A 27,696-nucleotide genomic window follows, 5' to 3' on the forward strand; every position below is an offset into this window, starting at 1 on the left:
GTATTTTCAAAGTATCATTCCACATAATGAAGTTTACAGATGAAGTAGTTCTCGTCGTTGCACTTCCCGTCTACCAGGTAGAAGCGCTTGGTGTTGGACATGAGGGCACAGAAGTCGTTAGGGCCGCTGGTCAAGTGGTTGCTGGGTGAGTCTGTGGCCCAGAAGGGCGGGCCGCCGGGCACAGGATCGCCGTTCACCCAGAACCATTCTTGGTGGCCGCTGATGTCGGACGCGCCCACCCAGTGGCTCTTGTCCCGCTCTGGCAAGTAAGAAAGTCCGAGATCAGTTACTGTAGTACGGGATGTAGCGCTGTACTTCCTATTATGATCCTTCAATTATTTGAATTTACCATACAAGATAAACTGAAATTTTGGTTTTACCTTCTCTTTCTGTGCAACTAATGTACTACCAATTAAAAGGCTATTGTTGTATATCCAACGCTTGTAAGACATAAGCTAGTAATGCCTAGTAAACAGTTCCTCCCCCCCCCTAGAGAGAGAGAGAGAGAGAGAAGAGAGAGAGAGAGAGAGAGAGAGAGAGGGGGGGGGGGGGGGGGCCTGTGTTATGGGAGTGTTCGTACCGGCGACCTCCATGTGGTGGGCCACTTTGGTGAACTCGTCGCAGGAACTCGGGGCGAAGAGCTCGCCCATGTTGGACGAGTAGTGGGTTCTGCAGTAGTCCTCTGCATCCCACCAATACGTCCTGTCGTTGCTGAACCAGTAGCAGAAGTCTCCCACCTGCAATAACCAAAGCACAAGTAAGGAGCAAGAGCCCCACTGATGATGCCCCACCGTGCCTACCGACGCTGTATGTTGAGTCTCCTTCCCTCCCTCACTTCAGGCACTGTCATGTTGTCCAGCTCTCACCTTGTGGCCTCATCTCTAAAGGACATTACAAGCAGCTGGTAGCGTCAGCCATTCACCTCTGGTGTCATCTGTGCATAAATAAATGACACCTCACGTTGTCCTTAACACTAAGATCATGGTAGAAGGTGGTTACAATGTGTAGTACAGTCGAAGACATACACATACTATACGTAAGTTAATTTAGTTCAAACTAATGAGGTTAACCATACCAAACGCTTTTTTGAATCATCATAATTACTGTGGATTTTGACGCTCGTAAGACTGTTTCCTCTGAGGTCCTCTGCAGTCTGCACATTTGTTCACCTCTCCGTTGCAATGGTAAGTGATGCACTCACCTGTTCGAGGACGCGAGCGGCAGCTAGATTATACCGTACCCATATACCAATCCCTTGATTCATGATACTAGACCTGATTATACTACAAAAGTGTCAATTGTATATATTTTTTTATTATTATTATACTTTGTCGCTGTCTCCCGCGTTTGCGAGGTAGCGCAAGGAAACAGACGAAAGAAATGGCCCAACCCCCCCCATACACATGTATATACATACGTCCACACACGCAAATATACATACCTACACAGCTTTCCATGGTTACCCCAGACGCTTCACATGCCCTGCTTCAATCCACTGACAGCACGTCAACCCCGGTATACCACATCGCTCCAATTCACTCTATTCCTTGCCCTCCTTTCACCCTCCTGCATGCTCAGGCCCCGATCACACAAAATCTTTTTCACTCCATCTTTCCACCTCCAATTTGGTCTCCCTCTTCTCCTTGTTCCCTCCACCTCCGACACATATATCCTCTTGGTCAATCTTTCCTCACTCATCCTCTCCATGTGCCCAAACCACTTCAAAACACCCTCTTCTGCTCTCTCAACCACGCTCTTTTTATTTCCACACATCTCTCTTACCCTTACGTTACTCACTCGATCAAACCACCTCACACCACACATTGTCCTCAAACATCTCATTTCCAGCACATCCATCCTCCTGCGCACAACTCTATCCATAGCCCACGCCTCGCAACCATACAACATTGTTGGAACCACTATTCCTTCAAACATACCCATTTTTGCTTTCCGAGATAATGTTCTCGACTTCCACACATTCCTCAAGGCCCCCAGGATTTTCGCCCCCTCCCCCACCCTATGATCCACTTCTGCTTCCATGGTTCCATCCGCTGCCAGATCCACTCCCAGATATCTAAAACACTTCACTTCCTCCAGTTTTTCTCCATTCAAACTCACCTCCCAATTGACTTGACCCTCAACCCTACTGTACCTAATAATATATATATATATATATATATATATATATATATATATATATATATATATATATATATATATATATATATGTATATATATATGTATATATGGATGTGCTGGAAATGAGATGTTTGAGGACAATGTGTGGTGTGAGGTGGTTTGATCGAGTGAGTAACGTAAGGGTAAGAGAGATGTGTGGAAATAAAAAGAGCGTGGTTGAGAGAGCAGAAGAGGGTGTTTTGAAGTGGTTTGGGCACATGGAGAGAATGAGTGAGGAAAGATTGACCAAGAGGATATATGTGTCGGAGGTGGAGGGAACGAGGAGAAGAGGGAGACCAAATTGGAGGTGGAAAGATGGAGTGAAAAAGATTTTGTGTGATCTGGGCCTGAACATGCAGGAGGGTGAAAGGAGGGCAAGGAATAGAGTGAATTGGAGGGATGTGGTATACCGGGGTTGACGTGCTGTCAGTGGATTGAATCAAGGCATGTGAAGCGTCTGGGGTAAACCATGGAAAGCTGTGTAGGTATGTATATTTGCGTGTGTGGACGTATGTATATACATGTGTATGGGGGGGGGGGGTTGGGCCATTTCTTTCGTCTGTTTCCTTGCGCTACCTCGCAAACGCGGGAGACAGCGACAAAGTATAATAAAAAAAAAAAAATGATAATATATATATATATATATATATATATATATATATATATATATATATATATATATATATATATATATGTATATATATATGTATATATATATTATATCGACTAACATCTAAGGGTGGATGAACTGCTGAGATGAGTGTGGACCGACTTCCACAACCAGGATTCGAACCCATGCGCTCGATCTGGGCGGCCCGTGAATTCGTTACGGTAAGAAAGGCTAACTGCTACACCACGGAGGTCGATGGAGACTTATTCATGGATAATTCATACACCCAGGTCTATACCGTCTTCTTCTTTTTACATTGGAACAGTTACTACCTTCGTCCAGTAGCTAGGTACACCTCACCACTTTCCCATGCCTCCAGGCACACTTCACAGATCCACTCCCAGGGCAATTTCACCTCCACTTCTCACTATCTCGCTCATCACCTCCCCTACTCTCTCAAACTTGCTCGTTCTTTTAGATGTTATTTCTCTTCTTACTTTCTCCTTTTTGATATCATCCTCGCTCACATATATCTGCTCCTGTCTCTACCTCTAATCTTACTGAACCAATTCATTTGTCTTTTTTACCCTAATATTCGAATCATTTCCTCAAGATCCTTCCTTCATCATTGGTTATTTACCCAGACTTGTGCCATTCTTTCCCACTGTATTGATATATACTTTCGTCCTGAACAGCCCACTATTCTTTTTTGGTTTCATATGTTTCGCTTTTGATTTCCTTTTGTATCAAATACTTTATATTCTATATTCTTTGCCTTTCGTTTATCGTCAATTTGTAGTAGATTCACCTACATCCAAAACGCCTTTTTTTCCAACACCAAATTTTGTTTCTAAGTCTAAATCTCTTAGAGGGTCGCGAATACTGTCACACTATTAAGCCTTCCGCTGTGTGACTAGTGTGATCGCGACGCCTGAAACCTTGGCTCCGTTTGTGGTGATCCAGCATGAGCCACTTCACAGCTGAGAGTCGGGAGCTGTCCAGCTTTGCTTGCTGGTGGAGTAGCACAACTGCTAAAGGGAGGTGGTCCCAAGGACCGAACACAGGGGCAGCCTCCAACACTTGACCGTGGTCCTCTGCTTCCTACGGGTGGCAGGACTGTGTGAACTTTTTCGGGACGTCTACCCTTGTCACGGGTTTAATACCGTGGCTCCCGTAACGTTAGAAAAAAAAAAAGTGCTTCGGGAACATCGTACCAGCCACTGTTGGTACGTCGGGTGCCAACAGAAGCCAAGGGGGAGCGGCTGATGACCGTTCCTCCACTTGCCTACATTGTGGGTCCACAACCTATACAGGTCGCAACACACACTGGCAGCCTCGAGTGATGCATTCACGAACTGCCTTCACATCAGCTCAACCTCACTCAGTAGAGTTTCGGATCCTCTTAGCTTTTCAATTTTGTCCTTTTCAGTACTTTATTTCGATCCCTGTGCCACCTAAAACAACAACTAAGTAATGTTACCTTATGAACTGACAGACTCCTCCCCTACTCTCCCCTGGGCCGCATATCATGCACGCTACTAGTCATATTCCTTCTTGTCAAACAAATCGGTCGTCGTCTTATGAGTCGTGTCTTTCCCGTGTGACCCTCATTCTTCCCTAAAGTACTAACCCTGTGCTGCATGTGGGAAGACACTGTTGACACGTACATCTATGGATATCTTTTAACCATGTGACACTCATGCCGGCTGACGCAATACATTCTACGGATTCTCAAACCATTGCCATTTACGCCCTGGACCCCACACCCACCTCTCAGTGCATTACAGTATGTTCTATAATGCCATTCAGCATTACCCAGCAGGTCACTCACCTCCACGCTGCCATATGGGCATTCACGATGATGGGAGGAACTCTTGTGTGTGGTGTCGTGTTGGCGCAACAAGGGCATCGAGCAGATGGAGAACCTGAGGACAAAGGACACAACAGATGGACGTGGGCACACCAAGGGTGCTGTGGAAACGCTTCCCTCTTTCCTGTCAACACTCAGAGGTTCGTTATGGTGCTATGCAGTATTGTTCTACCTTCTGAGCAAGACTGAACCAATACATACATAAAGAATACAGTCTTGGTTGCATAGGCTCTTGTGACTCAGTAAAGAGATTATCTCAGTAGATGTGATGTATCAAGAGACAGTAAGTGATGGACGCTGTTGTACAGTAAAAATACTTAAGATCGTCAGTTGTTTGTCGTCCTCGCGACTCCACTGAAGACTCGGGCCTCACCTTGGTTCCTCACAGTCGTAGTCGGCGACTTGGAGCCTTCTGTTGCCATCCATGGCCGCGCAGTCCTCGCCATCATCATGACCTTCACTGTAGGCCCAGTAGGGGACGCCCGTGGCCAGCGGTTCACCGTCCAGCCAGCGCCAGTTGTTGACTGTGAACTCCGTGTGGGCGCCTACCCAGAAGGTGGAGTTGGGCGGAGCTGTGGAGGATCACCGCCATGTTAGTCTGGCAAGGGAGGGGTGTGTGTGTGTGTGTTTGTGTGTGTGTGTGTGTGTGTGTGTGTGTGTGTGTGGTAGGAGAAGTGTGTATGTGGCAGGGGAGGTGTGAGTATGTGTGTGTGATTGTGGCGGAGTTGGGGTATATGTGGCCTTGGCAGGTGACGTGTATGTGTGGCTGTAGAAGGGGAGGTGTACGCACGGATGTGGCAGGGAGATGTATGTTTGGCTCTAGCTCTGGAGGTGCATGTGTGGCTCAGGAAAGGGAGGTGTATGTGTGGCTCTGGATGGGAGGGTGTATGCGTGGCTCTGACAAGGGAGGTGTATGTGTGGCTCTGGCTGGGGAGGTGTATGTGTGGCTCTGGCAAGGGAGGTATATGTGTGGCTCTGGCAAGGGAGGTGTATGTGTGGCTCTGGCTGGGGAGGTGTATGTGTGGCTCTGGCTGGGGAGGTGTATGTGTGACTGGGAGGGAAGGTGTATGAGTAACATGTCTTACATAGTCATACAGTACAGAAGGAGAGGCTGTCTATCGTGGCCAAGTGTACGAGCAACGGGAAGGCTTCCTGGCGTGTGGTCAACCATATAGGCCAGGGACTGGTTCAGCTGTGGCTCATACCTAACCACCAGGGTACCACCATCGCTCTCATGTTAACACTTCGCTCTACGTAATTCTTCAATAATGATAACAGCAATAATGATGATGATGATAATAATAATGATGATGATGATGATAATAATAATGATAACAATAATAATAATAATAATAATAATAATAATAATAATAATAATAATAATAATAATAATAATAATAATCACTATAACCCGGTCTAGTGGTTTTGATGCACGAGACCGGGTTATAGTGATGGGTGATTTGAATGCAAAGGTGAGTAATGTGGCAGTTGAGGGAATAATTGGTATACATAGGGTGTTCAGTGTTGTAAATGGAAATGGTGAAGAGCTTGTAGTTTTATGTGCTGAAAAAGGACTGATGATTGGGAATACCTGGTTTAAAAAGCGAGATATACATAAGTATACTTATGTAAGTAGGAGAGATGGCCAGAGAGCGTTATTGGATTACTTGTTAATTGACAGACGCGCGAAAGAGAGACTTTTGGATGTTAATGTGCTGAGAGGTGCAACTGGAGGGATGTCTGATCATTATCTTGTGGAGGCTAAGGTGAAGATTTGTATGGGTTTTCAGAAAAGAAGAGTGAATGTTGGGGTGAAGAGGGTGGTGAGAGTAAGTGAGCTTGGGAAGGAGACTTGTGTGAGGAAGTACCAGGAGAGACTGAGTACAGAATGGAAAAAGGTGAGAACAATGGAAGTAAGGGGGAGTGGGGGAGGAATGGGATGTATTTAGGGAATCAGTGATGGATTGCGCAAAAGATGCTTGTGGCATGAGAAGAGTGGGAGGTGGGTTGATTAGAAAGGGTAGTGAGTGGTGGGATGAAGAAGTAAGAGTATTAGTGAAAGAGAAGAGAGAGGCATTTGGACGATTTTTGCAGGGAAAAAATGCAATTGAGTGGGAGATGTATAAAAGAAAGAGACAGGAGGTCAAGAGAAAGGTGCAAGAGGTGAAAAAAAGGGCAAATGAGAGTTGAGGTGAGAGAGTATCATTAAATTTTAGGGAGAATAAAAAGATGTTCTGGAAGGAGGTAAAGTGCGTAAGACAAGGGAGCAAATGGGAGCTTCGGTGAAGGGCGCAAATGGGGAGGTGACAACAAGTAGTGGTGATGTGAGAAGGAGATGGAGTGAGTATTTTGAAGGTTTGTTGAATGTGTTTGATGATAGAGTGGCAGATATAGGGTGTTTTGGTCGAGGTGGTGTGCAAAGTGAGAGGGTTAGGGAAAATGATTTGGTAAGCAGAGAAGAGGTAGTAAAAGCTTTGCGGAAGATGAAAGCCGGCAAGGCAGCAGGTTTGGATGGTATTGCAGTGGAATTTATTAAAAAAGGGGGTGACTGTATTGTTGACTGGTTGGTAAGGTTATTTGATGTATGTATGACTCATGGTGAGGTGCCTGAGGATTGGCGGAATGCGTGCATAGTGCCATTGTACAAAGGCAAAGGGGATAAGAGTGAGTGCTCAAATTACAGAGGTATAAGTTTGTTGAGTATTCCTGGTAAATTATATGGGAGGATATTGATTGAGAGGGTGAAGGCATGTACAGAGCATCAGATTGGAGAAGAGCAGTGTGGTTTCAGAAGTGGTACAGGATGTGTGGATCAGGTGTTTGCTTTGAAGAATGTGAGAAATACTTAGAAAAGCAAATGGATTTGTATGTAGCATTTATGGACCTGGAGAAGGCATATTATAGAGTTGATAGAGATGCTCTGTGGAAGGTATTAAGAATGTATGGTGTGGAAGGCAAGTTGTTAGAAGCAGTGAAAAGTTTTTATCGAGGATGTAAGGCATGTGTACGTGTAGGAAGAGAGGAAAGTGATTGGTTCTCAGTGAATGTAGGTTTGCGGCAGGGGTGTGTGATGTCTCCATGGTTGTTTAATTTGTTTATGGATGGGGTTGTTAGGGAGGTGAATGCAAGAGTTTTGGAAAGGGGCAAGTATGAAGTCTGTTGGGGATGAGAGAGCTTGGGAAGTGAGTCAGTTGTTGTTCGCTGATGATACAGCGCTGGTGGCTGATTCATGTGAGAAACTGCAGAAGCTGGTGACTGAGTTTGGTAAAGTGTGTGAAAGAAGAAAGTTAAGAGTAAATGTGAATAAGAGCAAGGTTATTCGGTACAGTAGGGTTGAGGGTCAAGTCAATTGGGAGGTGAGTTTGAATGGAGAAAAACTGGAGGAAGTGAAGTGTTTTAGATATCTGGGAGTGGATCTGGCAGCGGATGGAACCATGGAAGCGGAAGTGGATCATAGGGTGGGGGAGGGGGCGAAAATTCTGGGAGCCTTGAAGAATGTGTGGAAGTCGAGAACATTATCTCGGAAAGCAAAAATGGGTATGTTTGAAGGAATAGTGGTTCCAACAATGTTGTATGGTTGCGAGGCGTGGGCTATGGATAGAGTTGTGCGCAGGAGGATGGATGTGCTGGAAATGAGATGTTTGAGGACAATGTGTGGTGTGAGGTGGTTTGATCGAGTAAGTAACGTAAGGGTAAGAGAGATGTGTGGAAATAAAGAGAGCGTGGTTGAGAGAGCAGAAGAGGGTGTTTTGAAATGGTTTGGGCACATGGAGAGAATGAGTGAGGAAAGATTGACCAAGAGGATATATGTGTCGGAGGTGGAGGGAACGAGGAGAAGAGGGAGACCAAATTGGAGGTGGAAAGATGGAGTGAAAAAGATTTTGTGTGATCGGGGCCTGAACATGCAGGAGGGTGAAAGGAGGGCAAGGAATAGAGTGAATTGGAGCGATGTGGTATACCGGGGTTGACGTGCTGTCAGTAGATTGAATCAAGGCATGTGAAGCGTCTGGGGTAAACCATGGAAAGCTGTGTAGGTATGTATATTTGCGTGTGTGGACGTATGTATATACATGTGTATGGGGGTGGGTTGGGCCATTTCTTTCGTCTGTTTCCTTGCGCTACCTCGCAAACGCGGGAGACAGCGACAAAGCAAAAAAAAAAAAAAAGATAATAATAATAATAATAATAATAATGATAATAATGATAATAATAATAAAAACAATAATAATAATAATAATAATAATAATAATAATGATAATAATAATAATAATAATAATAATAATAATAATAATGTGTAGGGTTGAGGGTCAAGTCAATTGGGAGGTGAGTTTGAATGGAGAAAAACTGGAGGAAGTGAAGTGTTTTAGATATCTGGGAGTGGATCTGACAGCGGATGGAACCATGGAAGCGGAAGTGGATCATAGGGTGGGGGAGGAGGCGAAAATTCTGGGAGCCTTGAAGAATGTGTGGAAGTCGAGAGCATTATCTCGGAAAGCAAAAATGGGTATGTTTGAAGGAATAGTGGTTCCAACAATGTTGTATGGTTGCGAGGCGTGGGCTATGGATAGAGTTGTGCGCAGGAGGATGGATGTGCTGGAAATGAGATGTTTGAGGACAATGTGTGGTGTGAGGTGGTTTGATCGAGTAAGTAACGTAAGGGTAAGAGAGATGTGTGGAAATAAAGAGAGCGTGGTTGAGAGAGCAGAAGAGGGTGTTTTGAAATGGTTTGGGTACATGGAGAGAATGAGTGAGGAAAGATTGACCAAGAGGATATATATGTCGGAGGTGGAGGGAACGAGGAGAAGAGGGAGACCAAATTGGAGGTGGAATGATGGAGTGAAAAAGATTTTGTGTGATCGGGGCTGAACATGCAGGAGGGTGAAAGGAGGGCAAGGAATAGAGTGAATTGGATCGATGTGGTATACCGGGGTTGACGTGCTGTCAGTGGATTGAATCAAGGCATGTGAAGCGTCTGGGGTAAACCATGGAAAGCTGTGGAGGTATGTATATTTGCGTGTGTGGACGTATGTATATACATGTGTATGGGGGTGGGTTGGGCCATTTCTTTCGTCTGTTTCCTTGCGCTACCTCGCAAACGCGGGAGACAGCGACAAAGCAAAAAAAAAAAAAAAAAAATAATAATAATTACAATAATAATAATAATAATATAGTAATGATAATAAGGAAACTTTCTCTTACACCTTCCCATGTTTAACGCTTGTAAACATTTCCTGATATGATGAACATTCGGTAGGCAAGTGCTAGTAAGTTTATCGACACCTCACACACAGGTAGAATGCAGTCAGTTTTGTGACAAGAACCGTGACGTGTGTGTCAAGCAGCGGGAAGCAGTCCATCTTGAGGATGTTGCAAGCACTGTGAGCCAGTCTTAACCCAACACTTAAGAACCAAGTGTACGTAACATCATTTAGTGTAACTTAACCAAAAGTGGATTTTTTTTTTGTACACCAGATATATGTGATTAGGAAGGCGTCCGTCAATGGGAAATTTCCCTGGTGAACTGTACTCTGTACAAACCTAATTTCATGTCACTCTGGAAAAGTTCAGTGCTACATCATACACGCAGTGGTGGCATCATACACGCAGTGGTGGCATGTGTCTTAAGCTCAGATTATTCACGTGAACCTTGACATATAAAATACTTTAGCAACACCAACCCGCAGGCTAAGGCGAACAAAAACAATGGAAAACTCAGATTATTCATGTGAACCTTGACACATAAAATACTTTAGCAACACCAACCCGCAGGCTAAGGCGAACAAAAACAATGGAACGACATATTGCTAATTCGCAGTGTACATATATCCTTCGGTTTGACTTGTTGGCGGAGCGAGCTGGACGCCAGTGACTGCATCAGCCAAGTGATAGCATTACGTAACCAGTGTTCTCGTAATGCATCATCTTTTGTGACCAGTCAAGATGATAGGTGACCGGCCGGGCATCTGATTATCCTGAGTGGATAATGAAGGAACATCGGCGGCAACACTGCAGTGTCGAGGAGTTATACAAGTGGTATATGAGAGCCTAAGGTAACTGACGAGGTTATGTATTGGCTGAATGACGTTAAATCTTCCGTAAAATACTTCCCCGGTGCTGGATAATGTGTGGCTGTGTTACCCCTCGCATGGAGAAGACTATCGCGAACGCGTAAGTGCTATTTGCTGTAACGCACCTCATCCGCTGCACAGGGGATATGCAAGCCTAGTTAAGCTACCGCATCCTTGAGAAGTTATCTAATGCTATGTACACCATCCATTGGGCGGAATGTGCAAGCCAAGTCAGCATCTGATGCAATGTGGTAACCTCAGCCGTTGGATAATGGTGTGGAAGCCTAGACTAGTGCAGCACAACGGTTGTGGCGGCACCAAAGACAGGGAAATACTCCTAGGTGAAGATTGTGACGTGACCGGTGCTACTGAGGAGTCTCCAGACCATCTCTAGGACACGGATGTCATCTATCGCGGCAGACGTTGACGTGCCATGATGGACCGACACCCCACCTGGGACCGGATCAGCGGACACCCCAGGACCGGATCAGCGGCCACCGCGGGTTAGTTTTCCATGAATAATTGAGACGTCAGAGGTAGAGAGAGAGACGCCATTTTGCATTCATAATGTACTGCTTACGTTAGGTCTTTTGTTTTGCTTGATGTTGCTATTTGTCATAGTAAATAGTTCTTGTCAACAACATGATCAGATAGTAGTCTATTGGGGCAATAGATGTCGTAGGAGGGGATGCCCAAACTAAACGTACGTTACGTTATGACTTTCATAATAGAAGGCCAGCAAGACGCACTGACTGCTTCAGCGTTTGCCTTACGCAGTGAGGTTCTTGTATTGTATGGAGAGACGATAGGGGTATGGTGGATGGGACAAGGATTCTATACTTATCAGCAAGTGTTTATGGTCTTATAATTATTTTGTTTGATGACCTTGGGAGTCGATAGGCCTAACAACAACAACCAACCAACCAAGATGCCAGTGCGTATACAGTGTGTGTGTCGGATAGTGTGAACCTCCTCTGTAATTTGATTTGATTTCTGCTGGTATCATCGTCAAGTTTATTGAGCAACCCAGGCTCATTCTGTGAACGGCAGTGCAAAAGGATGATAGAGGTCACAAAGGGTCGTTGTCAGAACCTAGTGGGCTGATAGTCATTACATGAATTATAATAAAACTAGGTTCATTACTGACGGTAGTCATTATATTTCTGAGAACGTAACGTATACGTAAGGCTGTGGCTACGAAGTGTCAGGGTGTGATATCCTGTTTAAACTATGGCGTTGCATATCTTCTGTTTGTAATTTCAATCGTGTTGTTTTAAGCTGATGTATGACTCAGCTTCTAACTGTTTACATAGACTTCCAGATATTTCAGCAACTGAGGCAAAATTGACGTAAACTATGTAAACACGTCGAAATACTATAAAGTTACCAACTCCTCGTGCAGTGGACTGTGTTTTTAGGATATCCTCGTTTCCAACAAAATTGCTGGTGACTCTCATATGTTACATCATTTTCCAACCCTCTTTACATGTTTGATCCAAATTTTGCTGAAAATGGTTGTTTTATTACTGCTGCAATACTGATAGGTTTTAACAGTATGATAATTACTATGGAAATAGAGTGCACCATAATGTTTAATGTCACAAATGAAGTAATTATATGTGTATCAGCGTTTCCACTGTACGTTGTCCAAAGTTATGCTGTACATTAAGTTCTCAGAGAATATTTTTACTTTATCTCGTTCTAAAGATTCACTTCTACATACCAGTCACAATAACTCATGTAAGTTTAGCTAGATTTGGCAACACTGTACATACAATCTAGAAATATGTCGGCCCAATATTGGGACAGTAATGGGATGTCAAATTATTAAACTCAAGGTCTAAGGCTATGCACCTCTGGCATCACCGCCTAAACCCAGCTGTTGTCAGTCACACAAACAGCGGTGCATGACTCACTCACACTCAATTTGTCCTTCCACATCCTGTGTGTCCAGGACAACGAGAATAGTCCTGTTTCGCCTTGACCTTACTATGGCAATATTGCTTTAATTCCCGGTTCTCCTCATGAGGGTAAAACATGGAATTTCTACTGCAGTATCGACAAATGATACAAGCATAGATCTACTACGTCCGGGATTCTCAAAGGTTGCCAGAAAAGCCTAGTGACAGGGCCCACTTTGGGTCACATTCCACACGGTAGTAGTGCACCTACAGAGCACATAGCTGTCGAGGTGGATGTTTGTGTTACGGTGGCGAGGATGGGTCATCGAGACAAATATCTTTACTCGTCCTAGACATGGTTAACAACTCTCAGAATTCTAGGCGTAGAATGTACACAAACACTGTCTGAGAAGCAATTATCAAATTAGAAGTGAGTTATACATGGTAAGCAAGAAACAAAATCCTGGATGTGGTTCATTGATAAATTCCTAGATGCGATTAGGAAACTGAGAACGTGATTAGTAAATCAATAACTAATAAACACCAAGTTTTTAGCCTAAACCAAACACTAATACTCCAGTACGAAAGATTCATGCTTATATTTCTCGGTGAAGTAAGCGTTCGGAATGAAAATGAGGCAAGGCATCGAGATAATATTAATTTTTCATCATTTTTGTGTTCAACTGTTTAGTCTGTAATATATTTTAGTAGTCGAAGATAACTACAGGTGAGTTACAGGCGCGTACTTACTCGCAGATCTGTAATGATACTTACCAGTGAGGGCGAGGTAGCCAGCGAAGTTGCTGAAGGTATCACATGAAGGGAAGATAGCCAGGTCGGAGGTGGCGCCGTCACCAGCTAGGCTACTACACAGGTCCCGAGCCTCCTGCCAGGTGGAGGGAATCTCTGTGTTGAGGTAGATGCACACGTCACCTACTACTTGGTACGGCGGGTAGCACACTTGCCCTGGAGAACGATGGATACTTGAATAAAAGAGCTCGCAGGATGGGTCAGAGAAGAACAATAGCGTCGCCACACGAAGGAAAGAGAACCCAAGATGAAACTTAAAAGTCCGCTAAAACTCGCTGTTTATATCAACAGGAGAGGGTGGACGCCAAAGAATATATATATATATATATATATATATATATATATATATATATATATATATATATATATATATATATATATATATATAAAATGTCAGTTAAAAGTTGATGAAAATTACTTTACAGCTCACGTAACGCATTGCAGGTTATAATTCAATGTGACTCCCAAGTTGAGAGTCGTCATAAAAGTATCTGAAGTCTTGACGCAGTTGGGCTTCCAATCAAGTAATTACATGGAAGATGGAATTCAACATAGATAAGTGCAGAACACTTCGTGTGGGTAAAGACAGGAACACTAATTACCAAATGGACATTATTACTATTGGTGAAACAACGCGAAAGAGATTTAGGAGTCCTGGTGAGCAAGGATATTAAGCCGCGGCAAAAATATATTAAAGTGTGTAATAATGCTAATAGGATTTTAAGATGCATTGATAAGACTGTTAGCAATAAAACTCTTAGAGTATTATTACAACTTTATCTTGCGTAGGTAAGACCACATTTGGATTATGCGGCACAGTTTTGGGCTCCATACTATGTAGTTGATAATGATTGTTTAGAGACCACAAAAGTGCATGACGAAAATGATCCTTGGAATTAGAAACCTCACTTATGAAGAAAAGTGAAAAAGACTGAACATACACTCAAGAGGAGGAGGGCATATGATTGAGGTTTTTAAATGGGTGAATGGAATCAATAAAGGTAACATGAATAAAGTTTTTAAAATGGTGCCACCGGATAGGACAAGAAATAATGGATTTGAATAAGAAGAAATAGATTCAGGTCGGATGTGGGTAAATATTGGTTGGGGAATTGAGTAGTAGATTTATGGAACAAGGTGCCAGGTACAGTTGGGCCGGAAAGCCTCTACCTCTTTTGGGGCGCCCTCTTCTCTCGCCCATCTGAGCCGGATGAGCGTGTCAATACCAATTGTGACTCAGAACATGGACAACTTGCAGAGGTTATTACCGTAGGTGAGGTAGCACACCACCTCAAAGCCAGGAAGACATCTGCCCCTGGTCCTGACGGAATGCCGACTCGTTTGTTGAAGTCCATTCCTCCAAGAATTCTCTGTAGAATGTTCAACCTGTGGCTTGCCACGTCAACGTTGCCAGAACGGCGCTGATTCCTAAGGTACCAAACCCAACAGAACCCAAGGACTACAGGCCTATTACGATCTCCTGTGTCATAGTCCGCCTGCTCCATAAGATACTGAGGAGCCGCATCTCGAGCCTCGTACAGATCGATGGAGCTCAAAAGACATTCGTTCCTGTGGACGGCTGCCTTGAGAACCTCACGATCCTGGACGTGATCATCGGTCGTGCGCGGGCACACGCCCACGGTGTGCACCTGGCATTCCTCGACATGGCCAAAGCATTCGATAGTGTTAATCATAGCACTATCGAGCGGGCCATGTCGCGGAAGGGCATTCCAGCCCTCGTCAGGACATATATCATGCCGACGTACGACTGAGCCTTCACTGATATTGAAGGCAGCGGCGAGATGTCGGAAAGGATGAATATGACTCGTGGGGTCAAACAGGGCGATCCGTTATCACCAAACATTTTCAACCTTGTAATTGACGAGGGAATCACAAATGTTATGGAATCTGGTGTAGGAAATGGGTTCGGAGACCAAAAGGTGTCATCACTGGCATTCGCCGACGATCTGGTTTTGGTAGCGAAGACGCCGACTGGCCTGCAACAGGCAATTAACATGATGGCGGAGACTCTTGTGGGGGAAGGGGGGGGGGGGGGGGTGGTGGACTACGAGTAAACCCGTGAAAGTGTTGTTCCCTCAGCACGGAGGTCGACGTCAAGCGCAAGACTTGGTACGTCAACAAAAGTAGAACGTTCAAGTCTTGGGTAACGCTATCGGCTCCATGAGCGCTGAGGACGACAATAAGTACCTCGGTATTCTCGTCGCAGCAGGAGGAAGGCAAAATTCCTACGGTGCCCTGCTAGACGAGGGGCTCTGTAACATCACCAGTGCCCCTCTAAAACTTCAACTGCGGATTGCGTTGCTCGTGGGACAGCTAGTGCCAAAGCTCATGCCTCGCTTGGTGCTGGGGGAAGTGTGTAAGACACAGCTAGCACGCATGGCAGACAAGTGCGAGTCGCGGTTCGCCGCTGGCTCCGTCTAGCCCATGACGTGCCCTGTACTTACTTCCACTCGGCGGCAGGAGATGGTGGGCTTGGTATACCGGACATTGTCTCAACCGTCCGACTAAATATACAAGCCAGGTTCGAGAAATTGCTCACCTCGACCGACCCGGTGATTCAGGCGGCTGTCCTAGAGCCTGCAGTGTTGAGCAAGCCTGCAGCGCTGGACTGGATCCGCGTGCATTGCTGGTCGGCAGACGAGTAATAAACTCGAACGCCATCGCGTATGGAGGGCTAATCTGATCAGCACCACTGACGGTGCGGATCTCGCTCCATCTACTGCCTTGCCTCAGGTTAGTAGATGGGTTGATAGTGGGAACCGCTTCCTGTCCGGGTCTGATTATGTGAAGGCCGTCCAAGTGAGGATTGGCGCTTTACCCACTCCTGCCAGGGCTTCCAGAGGCCGGCTCGAGATCAACGACTTCTGTGACACCTGTCATAAGCCCAGTAAGCTTGGGCATATCGCACAGATGTGCCCACGTACCCATGGTGGGAGGGTAAAGAGGCACGACAACATCAGTGTCGATTTGGCTGGACGATTGAGACAGATGAGGTACGAAGTGTCCTGTGAGCCTCGCGTTCCGAGTGTGGGGTCCTTTAGGAAGCCGGACATCGTGGCTTCCAAAGGCACGGAAGCTTTTATCATCGACCCCCCAAGTCTCTGGTGTCCATTTCGCACTTTCAGCTGCACACCAACACAAGTGCAGCTATTACGGCTCCCCGGAAGTCCTTCAGGGCGTACGGGATTTCACCGGGAGAGGCACACCGCATGTGACATCTGCCACATTGAAGTGGCGTGGCGCATGGTGGCAAGAAAGTGCGAGTGCTCTCAGAGGGTTAGGGCGTACTTACCGGGACCTTAGAGGTGTGCTCAGTAAAAGCCCCAACCTGGACCCACTCCCTTTACAGGATGTGGTCCAAGAGCACAGGTTAGCACAGGTTGGCCGTCTGGCTGGTGAGGGTGGTTCCCCCTTTGTGTGCTTGTGTTGAGCGGGATTAGGCTGTTCTCCCGAAGCTCCAAGGGCAGGTACCAGTTCCTGAGGGCAGGTTGTCGTAGCGAGCGGTGGCCGCCTTGGCAGGGTCGTCTGCTACTCCCGTACGACAGGCCGCACTGGAAGGTGAGCGGTGATGGAGGGTTCTACTGTGTCAGTCAGTAAGGTAAGAGTATGTTTGAACCATCATCTAACTGCCGCTCTCAACTTACTTCTATCTCTGCTATCAGCAGTCTGATCTACCATCTTCCTCTTGGTGTGTCCATACATCCCTTCCTTCAAGTAACGACTTTCACTATCAACATGTAGTATAGGTCACCTACTGACCACTCCCCATTAGATCAAAAGATATACACAGTAGTTTGTAGTTAGCCTTTCCAGCACGTCCCATCACTAACTGGGAATCGATGATGAGAATCTGGCTTTAAACGAAGGTTGGATGTGTTTATGGGTTCAGGCGGTTAGTTGCAGGGTGAACAGACTCAGAACCTACCTAGCATGAGCCAGTGGGCCTCGTGCAGTGTTCTGTGTTCTTATCTCAAAATGCTGCTATCAGTACCCCTGTACGGAGGACCCAGCAGTAAACACCACAGCGTATACCCAACGATCTTTCACACCAGCCTCGCCACAACGCAAGTATAGACGCCTGTAAAATTATGAAATAGGGCAATGATCAGGTTACCCTGCCTGCTTCTTGCGTGTGGTGTACAAGGTAACGGAGAGAGGGTTGTAAGAAGGACCTGAGTGAGACTGGAGTGTGCCCCAAGGCTCGTGGAGATAAAGACCAGGTCATTTTCTTGACTTTAACTCTTGTCTGAGAGTGATAGGCAATCCCTCTTGTTTTGTCAACACTTCTGGTGAGTTGGCAACTAGTTCTCTCGTATACAGATGACGGAGTATGACATCATTCTTTTCAACTTCATCTGCAGACGAGTTAATGAGTTCTTTCGACCATACAGTACCGCGTTGTTAAATATATATATATATATATATATATATATATATATATATATATATATATATTTCCCTAGGGATAGGGGAGAAAGAATACTTCCCACGTATTCCCTGCGTGTCGTAGAAGGCGACTAAAAGGGAAGGGAGCGGGGGGCTGGAAATCCTCCCCTCTCGTTTTTTTTTTTTTTTTTTTAATTTTCCAAAAGAAGGAACAGAGAAGAGGTCCAGGTGAGGATATTCCCTCAAAGGCCCAGTCCTCTGTTCTTAACGCTACCTCGCTATCGCGGGAAATAGCGAATAGTATGAAAATATATATATATATATGTATATATATATATATATATATATATATATATATATATATATATATATATATATATATATATATATATATATATATATATATATGAAAGCTTTGCGGAAGATGAAAGCCGGCAAGGAGGCGGGTTTGGATACCATTGCAGTGGAATTTAAATAAAAAAAGGGGGTGATTGTGGTGTTGATTGGTTGGTAAGGATATTCAGTGGATGTATGGCTCATGGTGAAGTGCCTGAGGATTGGCGGAATGCATGCATAGTGCCATTGTACAAAGGTAGAGGGGATAAAGGTTAGTGTTCAAATTACAGAGGTATAAGTTTGTTGAGTATTCCTGGGAAATTATATGGGAGGGTATTGATTGAAAGGGTGAAGGCATGTACAGAGCATCAGATCAGGGAAGAGCAGTGTGGTTTCAGAGGTGGTAGAGGATGTGTGGATCAGGTGTTTGCTTTGAAGAATGTATGTGAGAAATACTTAGAAAAACAAATGGATTTGTATGTAGCGTTTATGGATCTAGAGAAGGAATATGATACGGTGGATAGAGATGTTTTGTGGAAGGTTTTAAGAGTATATGGTACGGGAGGTAAGTTGCTAGAAGCAGTGAAAAGTTTTTATCAAGGATGTAAGGCATGTGCACAAGTAGGAAGAGCGGAAAGTGATTGGTTCCCAGTGAATGTTGGTATGCGGCTGGGGTGCGTGATGTCTCCATGGTTAATTTGTTTATGGATGAAGTTGTTAGTGAGGTGAATGCAAGAGTTTTGGAGAGAGGGGCAAGTATTCAGTCTATTGTGGATGAGAGGGCTTGGGAAGTGAGTAAGCTGTTGTCAGCGGATGATACAGCGCCTATGGCTGATTCGGGTGAGAAACTGCAGAAGCTGGTGACTGAGTTTGGTAAAATGTGTGAAAGAAGAGGGGTGAGAGTAACTGTGAATAAGGTTATTAGGTTCAGTAGGGTTGAGGGACAAGTCAAGTGGGAGGTAAGTTTGAGTGGAGAAAGACTGGAGGAAGTGAAGTGTTTTAAATATCTGGGGGTGGATTCAGCAGCGGATGGATTCATGGAAGCGAAAGTGAGTCACAGGATGGGGAGGGGGCGAAGATTCTGGGAGCGTTGAAGAATGTGTGGAAGGCGAGAACGATATCTCGGAGAGCAAAAATAGGTATGTTTGAAGGAATAGTGGTTCTAACAATGTTATATGGTTGCAAGGCACAGGCTATAGATAGGGTTGTGCGGAGGAGGGTGGATGTGTTGGAAATGTGATGTTTGAGGACAATATGTGGTGTGAGGTGGTTTGATCGAGTAAGTAATAATAGGGTAAGAGAGGTGTGTGGTAATAAAGAGTGGCTGAGAGAGCAGAAGAGGGTGTCTTGAAATGGTTTGGTCACATGGAGATAATGAGTGAGGAAAGACTGACAAAGAGGATATGTGTGTCACAGGTGGAGGGAACGAGAAGTGGGAGACCAAATTGGAGGTGGAAGGATGGAGTGAAAAAGATTTTGAGGGTGAAAGGCGTGCAAGGAATAGAGTGAATTGGAATGATGTTGTATACCAGGGTCGACGTGCTGTCAATGGATTGAACCAGGTTAAACCATGGAAAGTTTTGTGGGACCTAGATATGGAAAGGGAGTTATGGTATCGGTGCATTACACATGACAGCTAGAGACTGAGTGTGAACGAATGTGGCCTTTGTTGTCTTTTCCGCGCGCTACCTCTCACGCGCTTGGGGGAAGGATGGTGCCATTTCATGTGTGGCGGGTTGGCGACGAGAATGGATGAAGGCAGCAAGTATGAATATGTACATGTGTATATATGTATATGTCTATGTATGTATATGTATGCATACGTTGAAATGTATAGGTACGTATATGTGCGTGTGTGGGCGTTTTTTGTATATTCATGTGTATGTGGGTGGGTTGGGCCATCCTTTCGTCTGATTCCTTGCGCCACCTCGCTAACGCGGGAGACAGCGGCAAAGTATGATTATATATATATATATATATATATATATATATATATATATATATATATATATATATATATATGTGTGTGGATCAGGTGTTTGCTTTGAAGAATGTATGTGAGAAATACTTAGAAAAACAAATGGATTTGTATGTAGCATTTATGGATCTGGAGAAGGCATATGATAGAGTTGATAGAGATGCTCTGTGGAAGGTATTAAGAATATATGGTGTGGGAGGCAAGTTGTTAGAAGCAGTGAAAAGTTTTTATCGAGGATGTAAGGCATGTGTACGTGTAGGAAGAGAGGAAAGTGATTGGTTCTCAGTGAATGTAGGTTTGCGGCAGGGGTGTGTGATGTCTCCATGGTTGTTTAATTTGTTTATGGATGGGGTTGTTAGGGAGGTAAATGCAAGAGTTTTGGAAAGAGGGGCAAGTATGAAGTCTGTTGGGGATGAGAGAGCTTGGGAAGTGAGTCAGTTGTTGTTCGCTGATGACACAGCGCTGGTGGCTGATTCATGTGAGAAACTGCAGAAGCTGGTGACTGAGTTTGGTAAAGTGTGTGGACGAAGAAAGTTAAGAGTAAATGTGAATAAGAGCAAGGTTATTAGGTACAGTAGGGTTGAGGGTCAAGTCAATTGGGAGGTGAGTTTGAATGGAGAAAAACTGGAGGAAGTGAAGTGTTTTAGATATCTGGGAGTGGATCTGGCAGCGGATGGAACCATGGAAGCGGAAGTGGATCATAGGGTGGGGGAGGGGGCGAAAATTCTGGGGGCCTTGAAGAATGTGTGGAAGTCGAGAACATTATCTCGGAAAGCAAAAATGGGTATGTTTGAAGGAATAGTGGTTCCAACAATGTTGTATGGTTGCGAGGCGTGGGCTATGGATAGAGTTGTGCGCAGGAGGATGGATGTGCTGGAAATGAGATGTTTGAGGACAATGTGTGGTGTGAGGTGGTTTGATCGAGTGAGTAGCGTAGGGGTAAGAGAGATGTGTGGAAATAAAAAGAGCGTGGTTGAGAGAGCAGAAGAGGGTGTTTTGAAGTGGTTTGGGCACATGGAGAGAATGAGTGAGGAAAGATTGACCAAGAGGATATATGTGTCGGAGGTGGAGGGAACAAGGAGAAGAGGGAGACCAAATTGGAGGTGGAAAGATGGAGTGAAAAAGATTTTGTGTGATCGGGGCCTGAACATGCAGGAGGGTGAAAGGAGGGCAAGGAATAGAGTGAATTGGAGCGATGTGGTATACTGGGGCTGACGTGCTGTCAGTGGATTGAATCAAGGCATGTGAAGCGTCTGGGGTAAACCATGGAAAGCTGTGTAGGTATGTATATTTGCGTGTGTGGACGTATGTATATACATGTGTATGGGGGGGGGGGGGGGGGGCCATTTCTTTCGTCTGTTTCCTTGCGCTACCTTGCAAACGCGGGAGACAGCGACAAAGTATAAAAAAAAAAAATATATATATATATATATATATATATATATTTATATCTTTTTCTTTTCTTTTAAACTATTCGCCATTTACCGCATTAGCGAGGTAGCGTTAAGAACAGAGGACTGGGCCTTTTTTGGAATATCCTCACCTGGCCCCACTCTGTTCCTTCTTTTGGAAAATTAAAAAAAAAAAAAAAACGAGAGGGGAGGATTTCCAGCCCCCCGCTCCCTCCCCTTTTAGTCGCCTTCTACGACACGCAGGGAATACGTGGGAAGTATTCTTAATCCCCTATCCCCAGGGATAATATATATATATATATATTTAATTTCCCATGGTTTGGGAAATGGTTTGGGCACATGGAGAGAATGAGTGAGGAGAGATTGACCAAGAGGATATATGTGTCGGAGGTGGAGGGAACGAGGAGAAGAGGGAGACCAAATTGGAGGTGGAAAGATGGAGTGAAAAAGATTTTGTGTGATCGGGGCCTGAACATGCAGGAGGGTGAAAGGAGGGCAAGAAATAGAGTGAATTGGAGTCATGTGGTATACAGGGGTTGACGTGCTGTCAGTGGATTGAAGCAAGGCATGTGAAGCGTCTGGGGTAAACCATGGAAAGCTGTGTAGGTATGTATATTTGCGTGTGTGGACGTGTGTATGTACATGTGTATGGGGGGGGGGGGGTTGGGCCATTTCTTTCGTCTGTTTCCTTGCGCTACCTCGCAAACGCGGGAGACAGCGACAAAGTATAAAAAAAAAAAAAAAAAAATATATTTAATATATATATATATATATATATATATATATATATATATATATATATATATATATATATATATATATATATATATATATATATATATATGAATAAAGTGCATATGAACGCGCACCTTTATAGAACATACTAACCTCCAACAGCCAGGATCGAACCCGGGACCTCTGTGGCACAAGCGGGAATGCTACCGCTAGGCCCACACACACACTCTCTCTCTCTCTCTCTCTCTCTCTCTCTCTCTCTCTCTCTCTCTCTCTCTCTCTATATATATATATATATATATATATATATATATATATATATATATATATATATATATATATATATATATATATCGTTGAAGTTACTCAATGACCTTATATTTTTTTTGCATCATTGATAGTGATTTATGAATATAAAGATAGAAATATATATGTTTGTTTCGCCAATGAGGAGCAGAGAGGAACTGGAACTCATAAGGAACATGGCAGGATAGGTCAGTTAGAAATAAGGGATCACGTACAGGTGGGTAAGGAACATGGAAGAGTGGGGCGGATAGGTATGGATCACTAGTTGGGTAGCAGGAGTCACCTCACAGATGGAGACAGGGAACAAGGCAGTGAGGGTAAACAGCAGGACGGATCGGCTGGTGTAGGTTGGAAACGAGGCAGGTAAGGAAAAAGGCAGAATAGGTCGGTCTGTCGTTACTTTCCAGGGAGAAGTAAGAAACAATTCAGGTAAACGAACAGGACAAGACTGGTACGGTAGACGGGCTCCCTGTACCCACTGCTGTACACAAACGTGCCATTGACGGAAAGCATCAGTCATGTATCAGAGTTGCAGGATATTGTTTGGAAGGAAAATTATGATATGTTAAGGCATTTCGAAATCTTGGTTAGATATTTGAAATAAAGATTTTCTCTTAGAATATGTAAATCCTGGCTGGGTACAGTCTTTTTAAAACTGATAGAAATAATAAAGAAGGCGGTTGGGTCTTGCTCTTCTTCAAATCTAATCTTAAACCCGTACTAGAAGATGTTGTAGCTGTTGATATAATCTCTTCCACTTTTGTTGAAATTACACATAAGAACTGCAGGAAAATAACAGGTGGATTAGTTTGTAGGCCGTCAGCGCAGACGCCAGAGGTAGACGAAAGAAATGTGTAATGAACGAAATTCGATGATGATGGGAGACTTTAACATACAGGCATCTCACTGGGGTGAATCCATTTCCAGTATATTGCACGGGGCGTGGGCTATACCTAAATTTGCTTGATGGTGCCCGAACAGAATCAGTTGAGAGACCTACCCGCGATGGAAACTGATTTAGCTCAAACTGCAAATGAGGATCTCGCACGGAATGTTGAAACGGGAAAAATGTTTGGTACAAGTAATCGGCAACAAATTACTGTTGAGGTAACTTTCAACATAGCCTGTCATGCTGGTCAACAAGAAGGCCGCAAAAAATACCAGATTTTAGACTTGGTCTTCGCGTTGCTCTTGACAGGCAAACCTAGGGCGATATCGTTAATGAAGACGATTTGGATTTGGATTGGAAAAGATTTAGTAATACTTTCAGAGTAGTGGTGGGAACGTATTAACTTGTGCGTATAAGACTGTCTTCTTTCAAAACGAAGCAGAAGTGGTGGAACAGCGACATAAAAAAGTGCTTATCGTCTAAGAAAGTTGCACTTAGAAAGCTCAAGAAGACACATAAACACAATGACAGAGTACTTTACGTAAATTTATAGAGGGAAATAAGAGATTTATACGTCAAAGTAAACGTTAGCATGAAGCGTTTGTTGCTGAAAATAGCAAAAGAAACCCTAAAGAGTTTTATAGTTAAGTCAGAAGTAAGTAAGTCATTACCCAATCAGTTGGGTCTTTCAATACAGAAAATGGTGACAATTTAAGACAAAGAAGCTATGACAAAAGATTTTAAACGATTTCTTTACATGTGCTTACAGTTAAAGATACAGCTCATGTTCCGAGTCCAGTTCCATTGATAAGATGGGAAAACGTTTTGCAACATATACATATAACAAATAAAGATATATTGTCAGGCCCGGGTAAATTCTATCTGGACACTAGAGACAAAAAAAAAAAGATATATAAATTATTGTCTGCTCTTCGAAAAGTGACTTGCAACGGAAAATGTTCCAGAGGAATGGAAATCTGCCAGTGCAACACCGATAGTCTAAAGAGGAAATAAGTCGCTGCTTGGGAATCATCGTCCAATTAGCTTTACGTTTGTAGTTGGTAAACTAATGGAAACTGTCATTCGGGACAAGATTGTAAACCATATAGAGCACCACTACTTCATACACAATTTTCAGCATTGTTTTCGACGATAGCGCTCATGTTTCAGAAATCTGCTTGATTTCTTTTATGAAATTATCAACATGAATAATGAAAGTAATAAATTAGTTGATGTCATCTATGTACATTTCCAAAATGCATTTGATAAAGTTCCATATCAAAGGTTACTAACAAAAGTTAAGTCAATTGGCATTGACGGAGTTGTGCTTCGATGGTTAGGATACTGCCTGATGGCATCAGAGTGGTGGACTAGGGAAGTGGGGTTCCACAGGGAACATGCTTGGGACCGGTTGTCTTCCTCATATATATTAACCATATTGATAATGAGCTTGACTGTAAGATCTCTAGATTCGCGGAAATAAATCTACAACAGAAAATGAACGCCTGCAGCTTCAAACTAACAGAGGAACTGATGGGCTGGGGATAGAGGTGGCCAAATGAATAAATGCAGAGTTTTGCAAGTCGGTAGTAAGTGACAAGGCAAGATACAACATGAATTCAGTTGAGCTACAGAGGGTTAATGAGGAAAACGACCTGGGTGTAATACTCTATAGTGACCTAAAGCCAAGCAAATTGCACACAGAAGCAATAAAAAGGGCGAACAGAATTTTTGAATTCCTAGGAAGGACTCGGATTTAAGTATCGGAAAATTATTCTCACTCTTTACAACTCTTTACAACTCACAACTTTACAACTTTACAACTCACGTCCACATCTTGAATATTGTGTTTAGTTTTGGTCACCTACTTGAGGAGAGACAAACAAAATGGAGAAATACAGAGGCGAGCAGCTATCAAGATGATTACAGAACCGAGAAATGAATCCTCTGAGAGCCAATATAGAATTAGATCTATTGAGCTTAAAAAGATGATTGAGAGGTGATCTAAAATACAGGTATTCAAAATCATTAAATGCTTCGATAATCACAATCTAACGAGCTACTTAAAGATAGAGTCGCCTGATTTGACTCGAAGTAATGAATTTGTGGGTAAACGTTTTACCTCGAATGAGGCGAAATACTTTTCTTAAACAGGATTGTTAACACAATGATTTACCAACTAGAACAGTTGATTGCCGTTTAAGCATAAACTTGTGAGTATTCAGCTTCATAACCACGACTTAACGATATTTCCACCCCTTAAGAAAAATAAGTTTGTCTTTCTCTTACCACATTCATCGATAAATTTCTGTCATTTTCTTCCATCGCAAGTAGCCCCGTTAGGACAGAGTGGTCTGCTGATGTTTGAATTTAGTTGTATATCATAAAAGAACAAAGATATCTTTGCTCCATCCACCTGGTTATTGTCGGTGATACGCTGTTGTGCTTCCGTGTATTTTGAAATCAGCGTTTTTTCTCGTTTCTCACTTTTCCTTTAATTTCTACGTGTTGCTGTTTTTATCCATTCCATTATCCTTGTTTGTTAAATACAGACACAAATAAGTTAAACTAGTCACTGCTTTATTTCAGTATCTGAAGTTTTCAAGTTGTGAGGACAGGATGGCTTCCTTCTCCTTTGTTGTGGCAAGGCTGGTGGGTAACGTTGGTCCTCGGGCTAGGCTCACGACACATTTTAAGACCACTGGAGAACGTTTGGATTTTCTGTTCTACCTGTCTGTACAAATTGTGTTGACGTGATCATATGCTCACATGAGTTGCATAAGTGCTTTTAACAGTAAATCCACGTGTAAATACCAAAGAGTACGACGGGATACAACTCTTCAATGCTAGATTTTGCCCGCTTTAGTTGCGAAATGTGTAGATGTAAGATTCCAATATATTAATCTAAGAGATGCTAAGGCTTACGGCCTCAAGATCGGAAAAAAAGAGGATTAAGTGTGTGTGTGTGTGTGTGTGTGTGTGTGTGTGTGTGGAAGATAGGCGGACGAAAAGTGAACTGTATTACAAGGAAGTTGTTCAACAATAGGAAATACCTGCTGCGGCCCCCACCAGAGCCACCAGTAGCACCGTCCTGACATGCATCACGGTCTGAGGTCGTAGCCACAATGCTGATAATATTTGTAGGCCAGCCAGCAAATGGGTCTGGGAAATCACAACCTAGCCCCAGCTGATGGTGAGAGCATCATACGTAATGACGTGGATCTCCTTGTTACTACGTGGTTGAAAATGAATTATCAAAAGCTTTTCTACAGCTACTAAGAATGTTACAATGTTTTCTTCAAGGACAACAGTGAATGCTTGCGGGTCCAGATATACATGATTGCAATTACAGGTGATGGATGTTGCTGCTGGTCGGAGTAGACGTGATCACAATGATGTAATATCGTACGATTTTACCCAGTGACCTGACCATATCGGAGTTCACAGCAGCAAATTAACGAAATCCCTCAACTTAATCCAGTGTATGTGATTCACAGCTCTACGCCTATGGCTTTTCCCATTATATTCTACATGAGTTTACATGAGAAAGACAGGCGACAGGAGGCCTGATTGGCCAACGACTGGGTTGTCTGATTAAAGAAAGAAACAAAAAGTTTAAGAAAATGTAATTCCGGTCAGCAGTTTTTTTTTTAAACTGTTCCCGGTATCGCTGTTGTTTATAGTTTATTTCTGGCGTTTTTCTCAAAGTATATCAGAATCTATGAAGTATTTGTCTAAACGACTTTTGAAGGTATTTACAGTCTTAGCATTCACGACGTTTGACGGTTAACTCATTCAGTGCTCAACACACCTACAGGAAAACAAGCTTTTTCCCACGTTAGTACTACATCTTTTAGATTTGAGTTTTATTCCATTTGTCTTCGTAACCGTATTTTCTTGTATTTCGACAAGATGGTTGTGATTTACTTTTTCGAACTTATTCATAATTTTCAACACTTGAATTAAGTCGCTGCGAAGTCTACGTTTTTCAAGGGAGAAGAGATCCAGTACTTTTAGCCTCTCTTCGTATACCATATTTCTAAGGGATGGGATCAATTTTGTCGGGTGTCTTTGTACTTACTCTAATTTTTCCTTCTCTTTTTTATAGTTTGGGGACCAAAACTGGACTGCATATTCAAGGTGTGGTCTTACGAAAGAATTACAAAGTGTGAGAATGGTTTCCGGTGTCTTGTAAA

General features: G+C 43.6%; 1 protein-coding gene across 1 annotated transcript; it reads right to left on the bottom strand.

Moving 5' to 3' along the window:
* On the bottom strand, positions 1-26,692 carry LOC139760244 (uncharacterized). Its single transcript, XM_071683162.1, has 6 exons — positions 26,554-26,692; positions 13,402-13,593; positions 5,032-5,230; positions 4,620-4,713; positions 581-737; positions 1-259 (listed from the first exon to the last, which is right to left on the bottom strand). The coding sequence occupies exons 1-6, from the start codon at positions 26,600-26,602 to the stop codon at positions 15-17; spliced, it is 936 nt and encodes a 311-aa protein (XP_071539263.1). The 5' UTR covers positions 26,603-26,692; the 3' UTR covers positions 1-14.
* Positions 26,693-27,696: the final 1,004 nt, after the last annotated feature.

Source organism: Panulirus ornatus, chromosome 36, assembly GCF_036320965.1.
Source record: "Panulirus ornatus isolate Po-2019 chromosome 36, ASM3632096v1, whole genome shotgun sequence".
Taxonomy (NCBI): Eukaryota; Metazoa; Arthropoda; class Malacostraca; order Decapoda; family Palinuridae; genus Panulirus; species Panulirus ornatus.